Source organism: Pleurodeles waltl, chromosome 8 (genome assembly GCF_031143425.1).
Source record: "Pleurodeles waltl isolate 20211129_DDA chromosome 8, aPleWal1.hap1.20221129, whole genome shotgun sequence".
In the NCBI taxonomy this organism is placed as follows: Eukaryota; Metazoa; Chordata; class Amphibia; order Caudata; family Salamandridae; genus Pleurodeles; species Pleurodeles waltl.
In genome coordinates this window covers 686,319,509-686,341,148 of record NC_090447.1, presented here as the reverse complement: position 1 = coordinate 686,341,148, position 21,640 = coordinate 686,319,509, and the positions used below count along the sequence as shown (strand labels likewise).

At 47.7% G+C, this 21,640-nt stretch overlaps 1 protein-coding gene across 1 annotated transcript in view; it reads left to right on the top strand.

Annotated features, from left to right (window-relative positions):
- POLA1 (DNA polymerase alpha 1, catalytic subunit) overlaps positions 1-21,640 on the top strand; it is a 1,729,782-nt gene that overhangs the window by 1,005,929 nt on the left and 702,213 nt on the right. Inside the window, exon 32 of the mRNA XM_069204808.1 lies at positions 17,274-17,448. Within this exon, the coding sequence (XP_069060909.1) occupies positions 17,274-17,448 (175 nt within the window). The remainder of the gene's footprint in view (positions 1-17,273; positions 17,449-21,640) is intronic.

The following is a 21,640-nucleotide window of genomic DNA, read 5'->3' as shown; positions in this document are numbered from 1 at the left end:
CAGTGTGCTTGTAACTTCTCCTGCTTAAGTGACGGGCTTCAGACCATGCAAGGACTGTCAAGAAAAATATGTCTGACGGACCCTTTCACCATCAGCCTCTGGGATCCAAGCATGACTGTTGTCCAACTGATGTGCCAAGATGAACCTGAAGGTCATCTGAGACCATGAGGCTACGTTATACGCCATATCACTGGGAGCAAGAAGGGCCCAGTCCTGCTCCTGAAAACAGTTTCATAAATGCTCAAAATTGATATTTTCAGTTAAGACTTAAAGAAACCTATCTAAGCCCGGCTCCTCTGTGCCGTCACTCCCACCATTTGGAGTTACACAATGCTCCAAGTATCTAGCTCTGTCTCCCACCCCAGAACAAATTCAGAACCTCCTTCTGATATGTCCAGACTTCCCTGGCCAAAAGGTGACTCTGTGGAAAATAAGGGATTTTAAGGTAGGCTTTTGTTAACTGATTCTTTGGTAACTGTCTGGATCCCTCTGGCGCACCTTCAGGCACCAGGGATCGGAAGTGGCCTCTAGTTTATCTTCCATTGGCAGATACATCCCTGCCAGGCACTGATACCCCTTACAGCACTGCACAACAAAAAGCACCGACAATGGAGGGTTAGCCAATAGTTCTGTTGAAATCAGAAGGGAGCGACTTCTATCAACATAGCATTAGTCTTATGTATACCCGCATTCTGACCCCAAGTCTCTTTCCTAACAGTAATACATATGACAATGAAAACCTCTTTTTAGACGCCCAGAATGCCAGCTGCTTACACACATCGCGTGACACTGGCCTTCACTCACCTATTGCGGCTACAGAAGCCTGCTTCCTTTGCATTGTCACTAGGAGAGCAGCAGAAGCATTAACTTCCCTTGCTCATCATTGAGGACAAGACAAATGTCTTAATTGAGTTCCCTAACCCAGGACAGACACTGCAGGACCTTCCTCCTTTCAACAAGACTCTGCTGGACACATATTTGGGCACCTGGGCAAAGCTAGGAACGGCTCTAAGATCAGTTTGTAACAGATGTCTCCTGGGAAGATACCTGCAAGCATTGCGGGAGAGGGTGGCAGACATCTTGCCAGTGGTCCCAGATGATGTTAGAACTAACTTGTAGCGCCTCATTCAAAACAGCAAGACGAGGACTGGACATTACCAACTGCCTGCGTAGAGCTGTAAAATTCCGTGTGGTGCTTCACTGACTCGCTTGGATCTGCTCTACCAGGTTTTTGAGTGATGTCCAGCAGTTGCTCATGGACTTGTCTCTTTGGAGAGAAAGCAAACTGAACCATAAAGTGCTTTAAGGACTGCAAAGTACCAACACACTCTCTTGAGTTTCCCCAGCAGTCACACCCTTTTCGAGGCTTTGGAAGGGCTCACCAGCCGAAGCAACATCAAACTATGTCTCAACAGCATCAGGTGTCCCAAGCCTTTTGAGGCAGAGGCCCAGGATCCAGCCACCAGTGTTCCAGCCTCTGAGGCAATGATCTACCCAATCCTGTAACTCCTCTCCCTCAGCTATTACAAAACTACTTTGTTGCCCTCAACAGCACGATCGCCTGGTTGGAGGCAACATCACTTTCTCCCTTCATTGGTGGAAGAGCATCGAAACTGAACTGAGGCTGTTCCTAATCGTGTAGAGCGGGTACTCCTTCCCCTTTCTATCACTTCCCCCATTTGCCTCCTACACCACCTCCCGGAGGACCTCTTGTCTGTACTCTGAGAAAAAGTACATGCTCTCTTGGCCAAGCAAACAATAATGAGGTGCCAACATTGGAGATCAGGACTTTTTGTTCCTGTTATTCTCTGACGCTGAATTAAAATGGAGGCCTTTACTGTATCCTAGATCTTCACCCTCTGAACGTCTACCTCCAGGACGCTCACCCTAGGCCAAATTCTGTGCATCCTGGGCCCAAGTGACAGGATGGTAGTGCTGAATTTGAAGGATGTGTATTTTCACATCTTCTGTCTGCCACCCCACAGATGCTACCTCTGGTTTCAGATGAGCCACAAGTGCTTTCAGTTCTCAGTGCTAACTTTTGGCTATATCAGTGTACCTTGGGTGTTTACAAAGGTGTTAGTGTTTGTGGATGCCCATCTGCAAAGGGTTAAGATTGCCAGTCTTCCCTGTATCTCGAAGACTACTGCTGAAGGGGGGCTACCCCCAGACCATCATCATAAATCACGTCCAGACAGTGCTGACCTGTTGGCATCATTGGGCTTTCCATCAATGAGCTTAAGTCGCACAATTCCTTCATAAATGCTCCCCTTTGTTGGAGCCATCTTGAACATGGTGTTTTTTGCAGTCTTCCCTCCACCTCAATGAGTACAGGTCATTTTGGCTATGGACATGGTTTTAACTCTTGACCTGGGTCAGTGAGATCGGCTCCAGGGCTTTTTGGCTCTTGGCCTCCTGCATACTGCTTTTGGACCACGCTAGGTGGCACATGGGGGCCCTGCAGTGGGATCTGAAATTCCAGTGCGCTTAGCACTAAGGCAACCTTTCATATTCCATACCGGTTTCAGGAAACTGAGAAAGACCTGCAGTGGTGGTTGCTAGACCGCAACTGCGCTGATGGCAGACCCTGCTCCCTACCCCACGCAGAGTTAACAGTTGTGATGGATGCATTGTTGCTGGGTTGAGGAGGTCATCCAGGAGAGGCGGATATCAGAGGACTTTGATCTCCTGCAGAAGTCTCTCTCCATGTCAACTTGCTGGTGTTGAAGGCAATTTGTTTGACATTGACAGCATTGCTCCATCAAGGGGGGATGTTTACAGTTTCTTACAGGTTCTGACATTACCACAATGTGGTACTGAAACATACAAGGTAGAGAGGTTATTGGTTCTGTGTCAGAAGGCTCTGTGCCTTTGCAAGTAGCTGAATGACCTCCCTGGTTGCACAGCACCTGCCAGGTTCTTTAAACACCAGGGCGGAAAAAATCTGACAATGTTGCCTAGTGGATCACAAATGGTGGCAGCACTCTGAGGTGGTACAGGGTATCTTCTAACAATAATATGAACCTGGAGTTGATCTTTTTGCCAGTGTAGTGAACTTGGCGGCGTCCAAATGTTGTTGTTTTGCACTCCCAAGGAAGTTATTGCTTGGAGTCGCTTTTCTCTTCTATTGGAGCATGGGACCCATACACGCCTTCCTGCCCAGAGTTCTCAAGTTGATTAAGATAGTCCAAATCCAAGTGGCTCTGGATTGAGCAAAGAGTGCGGCACCCAGAACTACTGGCCATTAGCATCTGTCCTATGCTCTGGCTGCCTCTTTGAAGGACATCTTTTTGCAGTGACAGAGCAAGGTCCTGCACCCAGACTTGGGTGGCGATTGAGCAGTGACAGATGATTCCTCTAGCTCTTCCTCGCAATGTTGTTGGTGTTATAATAGCAGCCAGGCACCCCTTCACCAAACATTTTTAGATAGGGTGCTGGGAGAAGTTTGTTGTATGGTGTTCCTCCCACAAAATACAGCCTTTAAAGGCACTGTTAGCTGACATTGTTATTTTGTCTTTTGTTGAACCAGCAAGGCCCTACTGTGGTAACAATTAAGGTCTCCAGAAGGTCTTTGTGCTCATACCACCAAAGCAAAGGTTGCTACCACTGTGCCGTGTAGCGGTGTAACAGTCTGGGACATCTGCCAGAAAGTTGTGTGGGTGTCATTCTCACGTTCATGGAACACTACTCACTGGATAGTCCGGTGCTGTGGGAGGGGTGTATTGCCCAGTCTGTCAAGCAGGATTTCCTTTTGTAAGCCATCTGCAGACCCACCATCTAGGGAAGTACTGTTTGAGTATCTATTCCCAAGGTGATGAATCTATGGTTAGAAATATCCATCAGAATAATAAGTTACAACCTTTTGGTAACACTCTTTCTGCTGGATTTTCTATCCAACTGCAGATTCCTCACAGACTCATCTTTCTCTCCCCACCTGTAGAATGGACTAATCCAGTCCATATTGATAAGATTCCTATCTAGAGATTAGCATACTGGTACAAACAGATTCCCAGTGGCTCCACATCTGGCGGACAGAGATCAGAAGAAATGGACATCAGTGCCCAAAGGTGACAGTTGAGCAAGAGCACCAACGTCATATCAGGGGGTGGACGGACCCAATGTGGAACCGCATGACGCCACTGGAATTACTGAGAAAATGCTCCAGATTCAGCCTGGGCCTATTCACAAGTTGCAGAATCTGTGGTTAGTATCCACCAGAAAGAGCATTGACTAGGGTGATTAACTTTTTCTATGTGGCCAAATACATCATTTGTGATGGCCTTAATACTGGTGACTGGGAAAGGCTGTTTGCACCAGTGTAGTGCTCCACCACAATGCATGAATGGGCTCCACAACAATATCTGAAAACTTACCTTTCTCTCATGGATATGCCCTTCAGTGGTTTACACCTGTTTGGTGAGAAACCTGATTTTTGCCTTGGACTGTTGCAAACCCTTTCAACAGCCTCCAAGATGCTTTATCTTGCCACTAGTCACCCACGACCGCCCTGCAGGAGGTAGGATCCAGCGCTTTCTTCCTGCCTAGCAATCTATCAATTCTGAAAGATGGGCCTATCAAGCTATTCAAAATAACCTTGCCCTACCCTTTCTTTGTGCTTCACCAAATTCCCCCCGCCAAACACACACCAAAGCAGCTCTCAGAAAAGCACCTGTTCATTCTGTTGGAGAAAGTGTGAGTTTTCCTCTCCAGATGTGCTGTTGAGAGGCTTACGGAAATAGCCAAGACTTGCTATTACTTCATGCCGGAGGAGGACATGGGCCTTTGGCCCCTTTTAAACATTCGCTTTCTGAAAGACTTCCTGCAGAATAATAAATTGAAAATGCTCACACTGTTCCAAATCTTGAATGTCCTAGACCCGAGCAACTCAATCGTTTCCTTGGACCTGCAGAACGAGTAATGTCATATATCCATCCTGCTGTCTGACAGACATTACCTGCGGTTTGCTAGGCTGGGAACAGCACCAGCAGCACCCCTTGGGTTTTCACGAAAGTGATGGCGGTGGTCGCTGCCTGCCCAGAGGTCAGGACTTCCAGCTTTCCTGTACTTCGAGGCCTGGCAGCTAAAGGGGGCTTGCTGCAGTCAATGGTGAACAACCTCTGAATGACGGCCAAACTTATAGTGTTATTGGGTTTAATAATAAGTCAAAGTCCCACATGATTACCTCATAGAGACTTTCAGTTCATTGGAGCGATTGTGGAAACAGTGAGTTTAGGGCTTTGTGCTTGCAGCTGAGAGACTAACTCACTGATGTTATAATTGCCGATGTTTCCGGTTCGATCAAGTGAGGGTGACTGAGGCTTCTTGGCCTTTTCACTTAACCCATCCTCCTTGTCAGCCCCACCAAGTGGCACAAAGAAGCCTATAGCGGCATCTAAAATCCCAATAGGCCCTGCATTAGGCTGTCTTTTCTAGTCATTTATATCTCTCAGAAGACTGCTCAAGATTTGTGGTCTTGGTCGACTGATCGCAGTTTGCCCTGCGGCAGTTCCCTCTCGTCTCATTCTAACTGTGGTCACAGATGCATTGCCTTTGGGTGTCTCAACTGGAAAGGTGGAGATCAGAGGGCTCTGATTTCCAGTGGACAGCCTACCCCATGTCAACCTTCTGGAGCAACATGGCCATTCATCAAGCCCTGAAGGCCTTCTTGCCGTATGTAAGGGGAGGCTGATACAGATTCTCACACCCAACACTGTATGGACCCAACACTGTTGTGCTGCAATAAGCAAGATGTTGAGGACCCTGTGCCTGGTGGCTTTTCACCTTTAAAGGAGACTAGATGAGGAAACTCATGGGATTCCCTTAAAATCTTGTGAGAGACTGGTCATGATCTACAGTAGGCGGCTGCTTGACTGCAATTAGACCAGTAGCTAGCCCCTCTCTATTCCACACCCAGAGCTGATGGTGGTGATGGAGGTGGTGCTGTTGGGTTGGGGAGGTGGAAATCCGAAGACTCTGATTCATTGGAAACCTGGCTCCTTATCAATCTATTGGAGTTGTGGGCCATTCGTCTGGTGTTGGGGCCTTCCTCCTATGGAACAACAGGAGGCTAGTGAAGGTTCTTATTGACAACATCACCATATGGTAATGCAACAAGCTGGGAAATGGGGTCTTGGCTCCGCTGCTAGATGGTTCTGTGCCTCTGGAGTTGGCTGGAGCATCATGGCATTTCCGCATTGTAAACCACTTGGTGGCCTTCTTGAATGCTAGAGTGGCAGTTGATGGATCATTAATGGCATCTTCGTCCCAAAGTGGCACAGGACATGTGCAAGCACTGGGGAGAACTGTGGCTAGATCTTTTATTGTTGCAGAGAACGCACAGTGTCAAAGGTTTTGCACTTAAGACTTTACACAAATAGGCTTGCTGGGGGATGCATTGTGGCTGTAAAGGAAAATATGACTCCTGTATGCCTGCAGAAGGCTGGCCTGGCGTGTACCTATGTTACTTACACTTTATACCGGGTATCCCTTATTAGTGTAGTGTAGTCAGTGTCTAGAAGCCAGGCTCTCCAGAGGTAGCTGTGGAAGAGCTGCAAAGGCTTATATAGGAGACATGCAAAGCTCATGCAATACCATTGTAGTCACACTTAGTACTTATACATATGAAAGAAAACACTGTTCCAAAAATAAAGGTACTTTATTTTGGCGACACAAATACCAAAAATGCCATAGAGGCTAGGAGGTAAGAAATACACAAATGATATACACTAGTATGCAAAAATAGGCATAAAAACAGAAAACAGTGCAATAGTGAAAATCGCAATAGGTAGAAATAGGTCTAAAGGGAGCACAAACCATATACCTTATGAAATGTGAAAGTCTGCCCCCCACCCAGGTAAGTGTAGTGTGTGAAGGGGAGCTGGGAGAGCTAGGGAAGTACCACAATCCACCCCAGCGACAAGGGAATCGGGAGTAAATCACTGTAAATTCCCCTGATCACACACAGAGAAGAAGAATTATGCAAAGCCCAGGAGAGACTGCAAGACACCAACAGTGGATTCCCTGACAAGAGGACCTCGGAAGAAAGGGACGAAGTCCAAGAGGCACAGCAGAGTCCAGGAAGGGCAGGAGCCCCTACCCACCAGGATGAAGGTGCAAGAAGTGAACCACCGCTGAAGATGGTGTGTCAGCGCTGCATCCAAGAAGACGAAGTCGGGTTCCTGGAGAATGCAGGTGATGTCCCACGCCGGAAGGAGGATTGCAGTCAGGTTTGCGTCTTTGGGTTCCGCCAACAAGCCTTGGCACACGCAAAACTCACAGTCAGAGGAAAGTGGAGCTGCCGGGGACCAGAAAGGACCAGGTGCACTGTACCCAGGAGGAGGAGTCAGAGGGGCCCCTCAGCAACACAGAGAGCCCACAGAAGCCCAGGCAGCGCCTACAGTAATCCCATAGGATGGGCACAGGAAAGTCGCAGAAGAGGCCCATGCAGCGCTACGACAAAGGCTCCCACGCCCCTGGAGAGCCACTCAGGGAGCTGTGTGTCATTGGAAGGAGTGCTGGGGGCTGGAGCTTCAAGATGCCTGAAGATCTTGTGGAAAGGATGCCAACAAGCCTTGGCAGCTGCAAAGGATGCAATGCACGGGGGTACGGTCCTGCGTGGGCAGGCAAGGGCTTACCTCCACCCAAGTTGGACAGCTGGAATAGAGGACCTTCAGGACCACTTAAGTCCACCACCCGTGATGCAGAATCCAAGCAGCTTAGCAGGAGAGGAGATCCAGGCAGCTGGTCGTCGTTGTAGTTGGTTCCAGCAGAAGCAGGGGAGTGACTCCTTCACCACAAGGGAGATTACTTCTTCCTTCTAAAGCAGGCTGAAGTCAGGCTGTCCTCAGAGGATGCATGACCGGGGAAATGTTGCAATTGCTGGAAAGGAGCCGTCTTGCTTTTTTTGTTGCAGCTTTTAGGGTCCTGAAGATTCCATATGCAGTTTCTTCAGTCAGAAGTCAAAGTGGAGGTTGCAGAGGATTCCTGCTGGAGTCTTGCAATCCGAATCTGAGGACCACCTAAGAGAGAGACCCTAAATTGCCCTGAAAGGGGGATTGCTCACCTAGCTGGGTGACCACCTATCAGGAGGGGTCTCTGACATCACCTGCTGGCACTGGCCACTCAGTTGCTCAGAGTTCCCTGCCAGCCTTGAATCCAAGCTGGCAAAACCCAGGGACCCTCTGGAGGAGCTCTGAGCACCACTCCTGGGGTGGTGATGGACAGGGGAGTGGTCACTCCCCTCTGTCCAGTTTTGCACCAGAGCAGGGACTACGGATCCCTGAACCTGTGTACACTGGTTTATGCAAGGAGGGCACCAAATGTGCCCTTCAAAGCATTGCCAGTGGCTTGGAGAGGCTATCCCTCCCAAGCCTGTAATAACTATTTCCAAAGGGAGAGGTTGTGACCACCTCTCTCCCAAAGGAAATCCTTTCTTCTTCCTTCCTGGCTTGAACCTCTCAAGTAATAGGAGGGCAGAAACCTGTCTGCGAGGTTGCATCTGCTTGGGCTGCCTGGACACCCTCAGAAAGCTGTAATGGCAATATAGGGAGTCCTCCAAGGAGCTCCCAGAGTGCATGGAATCATACAACTACTGTAGGAGGCTTATAGTGGGTACCTTGTGGTACTTACACCTTGTGCCAGGTCCAGTTATTCCTTATTAGTAGATTAGTAGTGTTCTGGCAGCTTAGGTTGGTAGAGGTAGCTATAGCAGATCAGCTTAGGCTGAACTAGGGGACATACAAAGCTCCTACTATTTTAGTGACAATATGCCAAAAGTATCTCATAGGATATACTCCCTGAAAAACCCTTATACTTCTCTAGTATATGGTACTGAGGTACCCAGGGTATTGGGGTTCCAGGAGATCCCTATGGGCTGCAGCATTTCTTTTGCCACCCATAGGGAGCTCTGACAATTCTTACACAGACCTGCCACTGCAGCCTGAGTGAAATAACGTCCACGTTATTTCACAGCCATTTTACACTGCACTTAAGTAACTTAGAAGTCACCTATATGTCTAACCTTTACCTGGTAAAGGTTGGGTGCTAAGTTACTTAGTGTGTGGGCACCCTGGCACTAGCCAAGGTGCCCCCACATTGTTCAGGGCCAATTCCCCGGACTTTGTGAGTGCGGGGACACCATTACACGCGTGCACTACATATAGGTCACTACCTATGTGTAGCTTCACAATGGTAACTCCGAATATGGCCATGTAACATGTCTAAGATCATGGAATTGCCCCCTCTATGCCATCCTGGCATTGTTGGCAAAATCCCATGATCCCACGGGTCTCTAGCACAGACCCTGGTGCTGCCAAACTGCCTTTCCCGGGGTTTCACTGCAGCTGCTGCTGCTGCCAACCCCTCAGACAGGTTTCTGCCCTCCTGGGGTCCAGCCAGGCCTGGCCCAGGAAGACAGAACAAAGGACTTTCTCAGAGAGAGGGTGTTACACCCTCTCCATTTGGAAAATGGTGTTAAGGCAGGGGAGGAGTAGCCTCCCCCAGCCTCTGGAAATGCTTTCATGGGCACACATGGTGCCCATTTCTGCATTAGCCAGTCTACACCGGTTCAGGGACCCCTCGGCCCTGCACTGGCGCGAAACTGGACAAAGGAAAGGGGAGTGACCACTCCCCTGACCTGCACCTCCCCTGAGAGGTGCCCAGAGCTCCTCCAGTGTGCTCCAGACCTCTGCCATCTTGGAAACAGAGGTGCTGCTGGCACACTGGACTGCTCTGAGTGGCCAGGGCCAGCAGGTGATGTCAGAGACTCCTTCTGATAGGCTCCTTCAGGTGTTGCTAGCCTATCTTCTCTCCTAAATAGCCAAACCCTCTTTTCTGGCTATTTAGGGTCTCTGCTTTGGGGATTTCCTTAGATAACGAATGCAAGAGCTCATCCGAGTTCCTCTGCATCTCTCTCTTCACCTTCTGCCAAGGAATCGACTGCTGACCACGCTGGAAGCCTGCAAAACTGCAACAAAGTATCGAAGACGACGACTGCAACTCTGTAACGCTGATCCTGCTGCCTTCTCAACTGTTTTCCTGGTGGTGCATGCTGTGGGGGTAGTCTGCCTCCTCTCTGCACTAGAAGCTCCGAAGAAATCTCCCGTGGGTCGACGGAATCGTCCCCCTGCAACCGCAGGCACCAAAGAACTGCATCACCGGTCCCCTGGGTCTCCTCTCAGCACAACAAGCGAGGTCCCTTTAATCCAGCAACTCTGTCCAAGTGACTCCCACAGTCCAGTGACTCTTCAGTCCAAGTTTGGTGGAGGTAAGTCCTTGCCTCCCCACACCAGACTGCATTGCTGGGAACCGCGTCTTTTGCAGCTACTCCGGCCTCTGTGCACTTCCGGCGGAAATCCTTTGTGCACAGCCAAGCCTGGGTCCACGGCACTCTAACCTGCATTGCACGACCTCCTAAGTTGTGCTCCGGCGGCGTGGGACTCCTTTGTGCGACTTCGGGTGAGCACCGTTTCACTCCTCTTCGTAGTGCCTGTTCCGGCACTTCTGCGGGTGCTGGCTGCTTCTGAGAGGGCTCCTTGTCTTGCTGGGCGCCCCCTCTGTCCCCTGACGCAATTGGCGACATCCTGGTCCCTCCTGGGCCACAGCAGCATCCAAAAACCCTAACCGCACGACTTGCAGCTAGCAAGGCTTGTTTTTGGTCTTTCTTCAGGAAAACACTTCTGCACGACTCTCCACGGCGTGGGGGATCCATCCTCCAAAGGGGAAGTTTCTAGCCCTTGTCATTCCTGCAGAATCCTCAGCTTCTACTTCCTAGTAGTAGCTTCTTTGCACCCACAGCTGGCATTTCCTGGGCATCTGCCCATCTCCGACTTGCTTGTGACTTTTGGACTTGGTCCCCTTGTTCCACAGGTACCCTCGTTTGGAAATCCCTTGTTGTTGCATTGCTGGTTTGTGTCTTTCCTGCAGAATTCCCCTATCACGACTTCTGTGCTCTTTGGGGGACTTTAGTGCACTTTGCACTCACTTTTCAGGGTCTTGGGGTGGGCTATTTTTCTAACCCTCACTGTTTTCTTACAGTCCCAGCGACCCTCTACAAGGTCACATAGGTTTGGGGTCCATTCGTGGTTCGCATTCCACTTTTGGAGTATATGGTTTGTGTTGCCCCTATCCCTATGTGTCTCCATTGCATCCTATTGTAACTATACATTGTTTGCACTGTTTTCTAATACTATACTGCATATTTTTGGTATTGTGTACATATATCTTGTGTATATTTGCTATCCTCATACTGAGGGTACTCACTGAGATACTTTTGGCATATTGTCATAAAAATAAAGTACCTTTATTTTTAGTATATCGGTGTATTGTGTTTTCTTATGATATTGTGCATATGACACTAGTGGTACTGTAGGAGCTTCACTCGTCTCCTAGTTCAGCCTAAGCTGCTCTGCTAAGCTACCATTATCTAGCAGCCTAAGCTGCTAGACACCCTATATACACTAATAAGGGATACCTGGGCCTGGTGCAAGGTGTAAGTACCCCTTGGTACTCACTACAAGCCAGTCCAGCCTCCTACAACATACAAATAGAAATGGGGGTAACATGCCAGGCAAGATGGTACTTTCCTACAGCTACTGCTTGCAAAAGCATTGGGATATGATGCCAACATGTTGGATACCAAACATGCCTGTGTTCAGAGTTACATTATGTAGCTGGACAAAGGTATTGACCTATGTCCAGTACACGTGTAAAATGGTGTCCCCGTACTCAAAGTCTGGGAAAATGGTCCTGGAGTTCATGGGGGCACCTCTGCTAGTGCAGGGGTGCCCCCACACACAGGTACTTTGCACCCTACCCTCTGGGCTGGAAGGCCTGCCATAGGGGTGACTTATAAGTGACCTGGTGCAGTGAAAAGTGGCAGTGAAAGGGTGCTTGCACCTTTTCACACAGGCTGCAGTGGCAGTCCTGTCGAACCCTTTGTTTGGGCTCCCTAAGGGTGGCAAAATATATGTTGCAGCCCATAGGGATCCCGTGGAACCCCATTCCCTGGTGCCTAGGTACCATATACTAGGGACTTATAATGGGTCACCAGCGTACCAATTGTGGGTGAAATACAGTTTTGGGAGAGAGAGCATGATCATTGGAGTCCTGGTTAGCAGGATCCCAGTGAATACAGTCAAACACACTGACATCAGGCAGAAAAAAAGTGGTAACCACACCAAGAAAGACGGTACTTTCCTACAAAGCCTCCCTCTCCTGCACTGAGTTCTGAAAAAGATCAGGAATGAGCAGGCACTTGTCATTCTAGTTGCTCCAAATTGGGCCAGGAGAGTGTGGTACCCATAACTTTGGGGAATAAGGACCTTTTAGGACCAATAGGAGTGCTGTTCTTTTCCGCAGCAGGGCAGTGCCCTTCACCTGAACCTGCGCAATATACTCTTCAGTGCATGGAGATTTAGCAGCTGCACTTTACTGCATTCTAATTGATTAGAGGTACTGCTGATGGATTTTGGACATCTGTATAGTACATGGGAAGTATTTTTGAATCATTAACTCTAACTCTAAAGTTTAATACAAGCAGATTGTCTGTGTCTACTAAACCGGTTTGTGAGCCATTAGGAAAATTATGTATGTACTAAAAATCTGCAATACCTATATTTATGAAAACTGAAATTGAAGTTTTTTTCAAGTACATTGTCTTACGGATTTTCAGCTGAAAATATTTGTAATAAGGAGAAAGTGCTTGTTGAAAAATGTGGCCATTTTTTAATTTGGAAATGTAGGGATGAAAATAAGGTATGTGCATTTACAACTATTTTTGCATGTTAGACTAAGCCATTTAGGTGAGTTAGAGTAATGTCAATTCGAAAATGTTCACTAAGTTTTGTTTGGTGTAGGTGGGAAGGATAATTGGAACTGAACTTCGAAATTTAAAAATAAATACAAATGGACAAAATCATTTGTGGCAGTTGTAGGTAATCTGAGAACAGGAAAGTTTTCACCATATTGAAAATGGAGGAAATTAATTTGCATATAATTGCTGATATAATCTGGAAAGAAAATATTTTAAACGTGCTTTTGTTTCCATCATGTTAGCATCAAAGATGGGGTGAAATCTTGTCCCCTTATTTTCTTTTGTTCAAAATATGAAAGGAATAAGTCTGCCAGTTAACCTTGTTTGAAATTCTTTATTACACATGTCACAAATACAGTGTGGAATTGGTTTGCAAAATCGTACTTTGACAAACTGCGAACTTTGTTTAGTATGGCAGATACTAAAAGGGATGGACAAATAGTAGCAGTTGACAGCCATTGACAAAAGCCTATAGATTTGGCTTTTTGCTAGCGGAAATGTTCAGTAATAGTTGGGCAGCTGTCTGTTGGTCCTAGTAGTCCTTTACAGGGAGTCCCATAATGTAACAGCATATTGGGTGACAATATTGTAGTTGTGAGTATGACCCTTAGCTCTTTATGAGAAGAAGTAAGCTGCACCTTTTAAGATAATTATTATTTTAAAAAGTCAGAAGATGAAGTTTGCATTGTAAGTGGTAAACTTGTAAGACATTCACAGCATAATATTATATAGCAGTTATTTTACACAGCCACCACTAACCTGCATCGCTGGATAGAAGATTGCACCAACACCCTCACACTGCTAAAAAAAAAAAAAAAACACCTCTCACAGAATCAAGGCCAGCTGGTTCCCTCCAGAACTACAGGAATCCAAACGGCTATGTCGCAGAATGGAAAAATCCTGGCACCTTGACCCTACCAACCACATCGCTTTCAAGGATGCCCTACGCAAACATCACCAACTGATCCGCTCCACCAAAAGGACCCACTTCAAAAAACGCATCAACGCCAACGCTAACAACAGTAAAGACCTCTTTGGCATCGTCAATGAGCTCTCCACCCCAAGGACCTGCTCCAATGAACCCCCGCCGTCACAGGAGTTCTGCAACTCACTGGCAACCCACTTCCGACGAAAGATCGAAGAAATCCACAATAGCTTCAAACCCCATACCCACCGGCTGGCTATAAACACCCAAGAACCCAACGCTACAAGCAACACCCACCTCCTCCACACCTGGACCCAACATAGAGGACACCGGCACCACCATGGCCTCCATCCACTCCGGATCACCATCGGACCCCTGCCCACACCATATCTTCAATAAGGCAAACATCATCATCGCCCCCCATCTCTGCAAAACCATCAATAGCTCCTTTGAGTCAGCCACCTTCCCAGAAAGATGGAAGCACGCAGAAATCAACGCCCTGCTGAAGAAACCAAAGGCAGACCCAGACGACCCCAAGAACTACCGGCCGATCACACTCCTCCCCTTCCCAGCCAAGGTCATCGAAAAAATCGTAAACAGCCAACTATCAAGGTTCCTGGAAGACAGCAAGGTACTCGACACCTCCCAATCTGGATTCCGCAGAAAACCACAGCACCGAGACTGCACTCATTGCTGCCACAGGCGACATTAGGACCATGCTCGATGAAGGAGAAACAGCAGCACTCATCCTCCTGGACCTCTCCGCAGCTTTCGACACAGTATGTCATCACATTCTCTGCACACGCCTCCACAACGCTGGAATCAGCGACAAGGCACTCGAGTGGATCTCTTCATTTCTCTCAGGCAGAACCCAGAGAGTCCGCCTCCCACCGTTCCTGTCAGAAGCCTTCAGAAACATCTGTGGCGTTCCCCAAGGATCTTCGCTCAGCCCAACGCTCTTCAATGTTTACATGGCCCCCCTCACCAACATCGCACGAACTCACCACATCAACATAGTTTCCTACACAGACGACACTCGGCTCATCCTCTCCCTCACGAAAGACCCTACAACTGCAAAGAACAACCTCCCCAACGTACTTCACGCCATCGCCAGCTGGATGGAATCAAGCCACCTCAAGTTAAACACAGACAAGACAGAAATCTTCATCTTTGGCACCAACCCCTCAACTTGGAATGACTCCTGGTGGCCCACCTCCCTAGGAACTGCGCCCTCACCCACGCACGCAACCTAGGCTTCATCTTGGACTCCACACTCAACATGACTCAGCAGGTCAGTGCCATTTCCTCTTCCTGCTACAATACTCTCCTCATGCTCCGTAAAATGTTCAAGTGGATTCCCATCGAAACCAGGAAAACTGTCACCCACGCCCTGGTCAGCAGCCGATTGGACTACGGAAACGCCCTATATGCACAAATAACAACCAAACTCCGAACAAGGCTGCAAAGAATCCAGAATGCATCCGCCCGCCTCATTCTGGACATCCCACGCCGCGACCACATTTCCCCCCACCTCAGAGACCTTCACAGTATCAAAGAGGATCACCTTCAAACTCCTCATCCACGCACACAAGGCCCTCCACGACACAGGCCCAGCCTACCTCAACGACACTCACCTTCCACACCCCCAACCGCAATCTTTGCTCCGCCAGCCTCGCCCTCGCTCCATCCGCCGCACCACTGCCGGAGGAAGATCCTTCTCTCAACTAGCCGCCAAGACCTGGAACTCCCTACTGCTCCACCTTCGCCAGACCCAAGACCTCTTGACAGTCAGGAAACGCCTCAAGACATGGCTCTATGACCAGTGGCTCCCCCGCACCCCCAACCCCCCCCCCCACCCCTCACCTTGAGACCATAACGGGTGATTAGTGCGCTCTTTAAATCCTTGATTGATTGATTGATTTAAAAAAAAAATGATTTTTTTCACACCTTTAAGAAAGCCTTGTTTGAAATTCTTTATTATACAACTTACAAATACAGTGTAGAATTGGTTAGCAAAATTACACTTTGGCAAACTTATGACAGATAATAAAAAGTGTGGCCAGGTAGTAATACTGAGGCATTGACAAAAGCCGATAGGTTTGAATTTTCGTTAGTGGAAGTGTTTGTAATAGTTGGGCAACTTTCTGTTGGCCCTAATAGTCCTAGACAGTGAGACCCATAATGCAACAGCATCTTGGGTGATAATATTGTAGTTGGGAGTATGGTCCTTAGCCCTTGATAAGCAGAGGTAAACTGCACCCTTTAAGATAACTGTTTTGAAAAGGAGTTAGAAGATGAAGTTTGCCCAGTAAATGGGTATACCTGGAAGACATTCATAGCATAATATTGTATAGTAATTCTTAAAAAAAAAAAGACAGTTTTTTGTTGCACCTTTACGAAGCCTCTGTGCATATTCATCTTTGCTCTGTGAACAGAAGGCCTAAATCCAGCGTATTATCATGATAGCTAAGTAGAAAAAATAAACTTGCCATGATCTAAGTGAATCGAGCTGTAGCTTTAGAAAAGGTCAGTACTGATTTTCATAAGGCTAGCCTTATTCTAGAGTGGCATAGTTGACAAAAGAATCGATAGGCTAAAATGCGGCCTGCACAATTGCCAGTTGCGGAGATAAATTCAAGTATTCCACCCATCACCTTGTTTTCTAGCAGTTGCCGCCCTAAGTGATGCAGGCATGCTCATACATGGATCCCATACTCATTGTGCCACAACACTCAAACTACACCATACCGACAAGTCCAGAGTACAGTGAAACCGGTCTGGGGTTGCTTGTTGTCCCATCTGGAGAGGATCTTGCCTGGCAGTATGTGACAGCCTACCCCATGAGGTGAAGGGTTGGTATTGTTTTGCGAGAGGTGGGCCCGTGAAGTGGCATGGTGGACAAAACATGAAGGACTAGATTTCAATTCAAACATTACCTTTTCACAAATCACCAATTACAATTGCTTTGTGAGAGTAAAATAAATACATCACAAAAGACATTTTGGATCAAAGTTACAGGTCATGTTGTATCTGCAGTCCACTATAAGGGCTAAAGTAATGCTGATCACAAAAAGGACATTGTAACCATCCATGAAATGGCATAGCCGTGATGACTGTGCATCCTACTAGTGGCTAACCATGAAAGCCACATGAAAGCCAGCAGCTAAAGGGGGTAATCCAAAGCCCTCTCTATTGACTTATGGTACATTTCTGACAAATTGATGACAGGTGGTCTTTCAGGCAACGCTAAAGGTGCATGTAGCCAGATCCAGAAAGTGAAACTATACTAAGTAGTTAATAAAATGCAAGCTGAGTCTCATAGGAATCCATCCTGTTTTCAGTTTTGTGCATATTTACAGAAAATCGTAACATGATCTGCTCTAAGACTTCTTCCAAATGCTTGGAGGGTGACAGGAGGCGGCCGGTAGTGGGAGGGCATGCAGTACAGTGGGGTACTTTGGATTAGACACTGTTAGGGTGAAGTCTGACCTGATCTCCCTCTGCTGGTTTAAGCTTTTATGTATCTTTTTTTTGTAGGACGGATCGAAACTGAGCGCCAGTCAGAGAGCATATGCTTTAGAACAACTACAAAAGCAAGACAATCTTACAATTGACACAAACTACTATCTGTCACAACAAATTCACCCAGTGGTAGCTCGAATCTGCGAGCCAATAGACGGAATTGACTCCGCGCTTATTGCAGCATGGTTGGGTAAGTGTGCGTTGGTTTATTATTATTTTTTTAAAGATTTTAAAGAACAGCTGCACTTTATGGGCCAGTTGTAGCTTAAGAGACATATCTGTGGAAGTGGTAAATTTCTGATCCTGACTTTTTTTTGTATTGCAATTCTCTTAAAACTTTACACAAAATGCCCTATAAAGGCCCACAGTTTTCTGATCCTGACTTTTTTTTGTATTGCAATTCTCTTAAAACTTTACACAAAATGCCCTATAAAGGCCCACAGGGGCCCATAGGGTTCCATATAAATAATAATCTCAGACAAAATTCCAAGAAAGGAACTATTGTAAAAGAGGGAGATAGAAACATTTTGACAGATCAGATAGAGACTTCCAGTTGTAGATTCCTTACTTTTGAATATCCCCTGGTGTCAGACTGGCTCTGGAAGATTTTCAAGCTTTACCCCTGCGCACCAGTAGGTTTCATTATTCAGTGGCGTCCGTGCTGGAAATAATGTACAGTACTGCTAGAGGCGCCACCTCTATGTGCTGATGTCTGTTCTTTCTTTACTGATAAGGTGCTGAAGGAGCTATTCTTCAAGCTTCTTGCCGCCTGTTGGTCGACCGCGCAATGCTCGCGGTCCTGTTCACGTGAGATCAGGAAAATCGGGTAAGTCCCTCAAACACAAGAAGTCCAAATGTTCTTTGACTACCCTACGTCTGTCGAAGTCATCCAACGAGATGTGGGAGAGACAGCACTCAAGGCCCTCTGAGTTGGCGAGGTCTGAATTTGGGTCCAATCCATGCTTCCCTAATTTTGCCAGAGTGACCCCCGCTGAGCCTAAGGAATTTTATGAGGACATGAATCACATTTTTGGGTGTCCTGACCCATCTGGAGCACCTACGGGCCCCACGAGTATGATAGGGGTGCCTTCTGGAACCACGCTGGTGGGTTTGCCCGCTGCACCAGTTGGGCCCCAAGGGTCCCACTCTGGATCTGGAGCAGAGACTGAGGCCTTCCTCTGTGCCCACTCCAGTGCCGACTCTGGTAATGCCCCTTACCCATTGCCATACCGGACCGAGGCCTGGAGAAGTAGACATTTGGGTGGGGTGTATGGATCCAGTTGAGGAGGACAACTGGTATGAGGAAGTGGATAAGGTCAGTGGGTTAGCCACCTCACCTGACACTGGCCTGGTTCCCCGCCTACTGTGGCTACAGAGGAGGGAGCATCCTTTGCTATGGTGGTGTGCAAGGTGGATGAGGTCCAGGACCTTAACATACCCTCAGTGGCAGTCAAAACTAATGTTTTGACAGAGGTGCTTCAACCATGAGTTTCCCCCTCAGAAGCCTAACTCCCTATTAGTGAAATCCTTTTGGATGTCCCAAAGTGGGCCTGCTCCAAGCCCTGCAAATGGGCTCTTGTATATAAAACAATCGCCCGCCATCTCCCCGGATCCCAGTTTCCTTAGCATCCCACCCTGAATAGCTTGGTCTAAGCCTCTTCGTCCTGCATTTACCCTGGCATGTTCCCTACCACTCCACCAGTTACAGAATCCAAGAGCCTGGACATCTTCGGTAAGAGGATGTTCTCTTCCACCAGCCTAGCGCTGCAGTCGATGAACACCGCATGCCAGTTGGGCTGTTATTCCCATGCACTGTGGGATTTGATTGTGCAAGTGCTACCTATGAGCCCGGATGAGGGCCGGGCCATAATCTCTCAGGCATTTGCTGACGGGGGAGATAGAGCAAATTTCTACATTATATGTGGACTTGACACAACCCACTCGCTAGGCAGACCAATTTCATTGTCTGTGGCCTTGTGGTGCCATGTCTGGCTGAGAACATCTGGTTTTTCAGGGGATGTCCAAGCTCCCCTCAGGGACATGCCCTTTGTTGGCTCTCGCCTATTTAGAGATAAGTTAGATTCAGTGATGAAGTGCTTTAAGAACAGCAGAGCTACAGCCAGGTCATTGGGCATGTCTTTGGCCCCTCGTCAACCCAAATCTGCCTATCGTGGCTACGAAAGGGGTCTCCAGCCTTGCCCATACCATCCCAGCCACCGCAGCCAGCAGACTTCCCAGCCTTTTCTTGGCCAAGGGCATGGGTCCCACAGACCACTTGGGACGTTCAGCCAACAGTCAGGTCAGTCCACCACCCCTCAGCAGCTGCTGCCTGCAAGCTTCTTTAGTCAGTTCTCAGACTGTCATGGGAACCTAATGGTAGTCTGGATATGCCATTGTCTCCCCCACTAGCAGTCAGGAACATCAGACCGTTGGACTACAGATAGTCTAAAGGGCTACTTCATCCACTTTGTGAAATCTGTCCACCCATTCTACCCACTTAGAATTGGTTGACGGAGGACCATCTCTCCTTGCTCTTTCAAGAAGTACAGGCTGTCTTAGCCAAGCTATCCATAGAGAGTGTGTCTGCATCAGAAGTAGTTCGTGGTTGCTATTCCTGCTACTTTCCATTGCCAAAGAATGACAGAGGACTTCATCCTATCCTAGATCTGTGCCTTTTCAACCTTTTCTTGAAGAAGAAACAACTCTAAATGCTCACACTCGCCCAAGTTTTGTCTGCACAGGATCCAGGAGACTGGATGGTAGTGTGCAGGACGATTATTTCCACATCCCCGTCCTGCCTTCCCACAGACATTATCTGCAGTTCACGGTGGGCCATGAGCACTTTCAGTTTGCTGTGCTTCCCTTTGGCCTTACCAGTGCCCCTTGGGTGGTCACCAAGGTGATGGTGGTGGTCGTAGCTCATCTGCGGAGGTCAGGGATTTCAGCCTTCCTCTACATTGATAGGGAAGCCTCAAGGGGAGCATGCCGAAGACATAATTAAAGAGAGGCAACACATTCAATTTTTATGATCCACATTCTACCCCACAGGGGCAGTTGTCATTTGGACCAAATCCCAAGTTCAGAGGTTATTCCCAGACAATATATAGTAGTCCAGTGTTCAGGTACATGCCAAGGTATATGTCATCTAAGTTGCCAAGTGACCAGCAAGGTCTGTAAGGCAGCTTTGGTGGTAGTATGTCAATGAATGGGCCTCACATTTGGACTTACTGATCCTATAACCTGAAGTGTGAAAAACGGTCAATGATGTGCATGAGGAACAGTAGTGAAGTGAGCAGAGAGGACAGAGTAAGTAGGATGTCGTCCTCCTAATAAAATGCTTTTGTTCTACTGCTACAGTGTGTGTTGTGGGCTGTGTCACGTATAGCTACAGCCAGTTGCTCTATCGCAAACAGGAACAGTAAGGGAGAGGAGGGTCAGCCCTGTTTTGTTCCCCAACCTATTGCAAAAAAGGGAGAGGAGAAGCTACCACAGCAGACTGACTCAGTGGGAGAACTGTACAACCAACAGACATTGTCGATAAAAGGGGGTCCCTAATCCTAAATGTTCCATGACCTTAAACAGATATGTCCATTCCAAACAGTCTTTTCGGTGTCAAGGGAGAAAAGGATCTGGTCTGTCATGCCGGACCTGTCATATAATGTGGACTAGAGTTTGCAGGTGATATGCAGGTGATCGGTCTGGTACAAAACTGACCTGTGATAGGTGAATTAGTAGAGGAATGTAGGTTGCAACCTGCATGACTAAGACTTTCTTTAATATCTTGTTGTCTCAGTTTACCAGGGAGATAGTCATGTAGCTGGCCCAGTAAAGAGTGTCTTTAACAGCGCTAGAATTTTATTAATGCTAAAGCCTGGCAAATTCCCATTAGGGCGTAGTGCAGCTTGAAATTTCCTAGTACAGCTCGCCCAGTAGGGGTACTATTATAGGTTCTGTGGGAAACCAGTCATCTCCAGGGGCCTTCATCTTTGCCATTGTATTAATGACATAAGCTATATCTTCATCACTAATCCCCCTTCCTAGCACCTCTGTGTACTCCTGCAGAAGTGTTGGAAGCTCAAGCCTATCCAAAAATGCTATCACCAATGCAGGGTGTCGTGCAACTCTGTGGAGCACAGTTAGCTCTAATAATCAGTGAATTCCAATAGCATGTCATGAGGGTGCATAAGTAAAACACCCTGAGTGGACATTATCGCAGGGACGGTGCTGTGTGCGCCCCCCTGATTTAATTGTGCCACAAGCAGCCTACCTGCTTTTTCCCCCTCTCATAACGCCTGTGCTTTAGCCAAAAGAATGTGGTTTCCACCTGTGAGGTAAATAAAGCGTTTAAGTCAGTCTTTGCTTTAAGGTCACAAAGAAGTTTG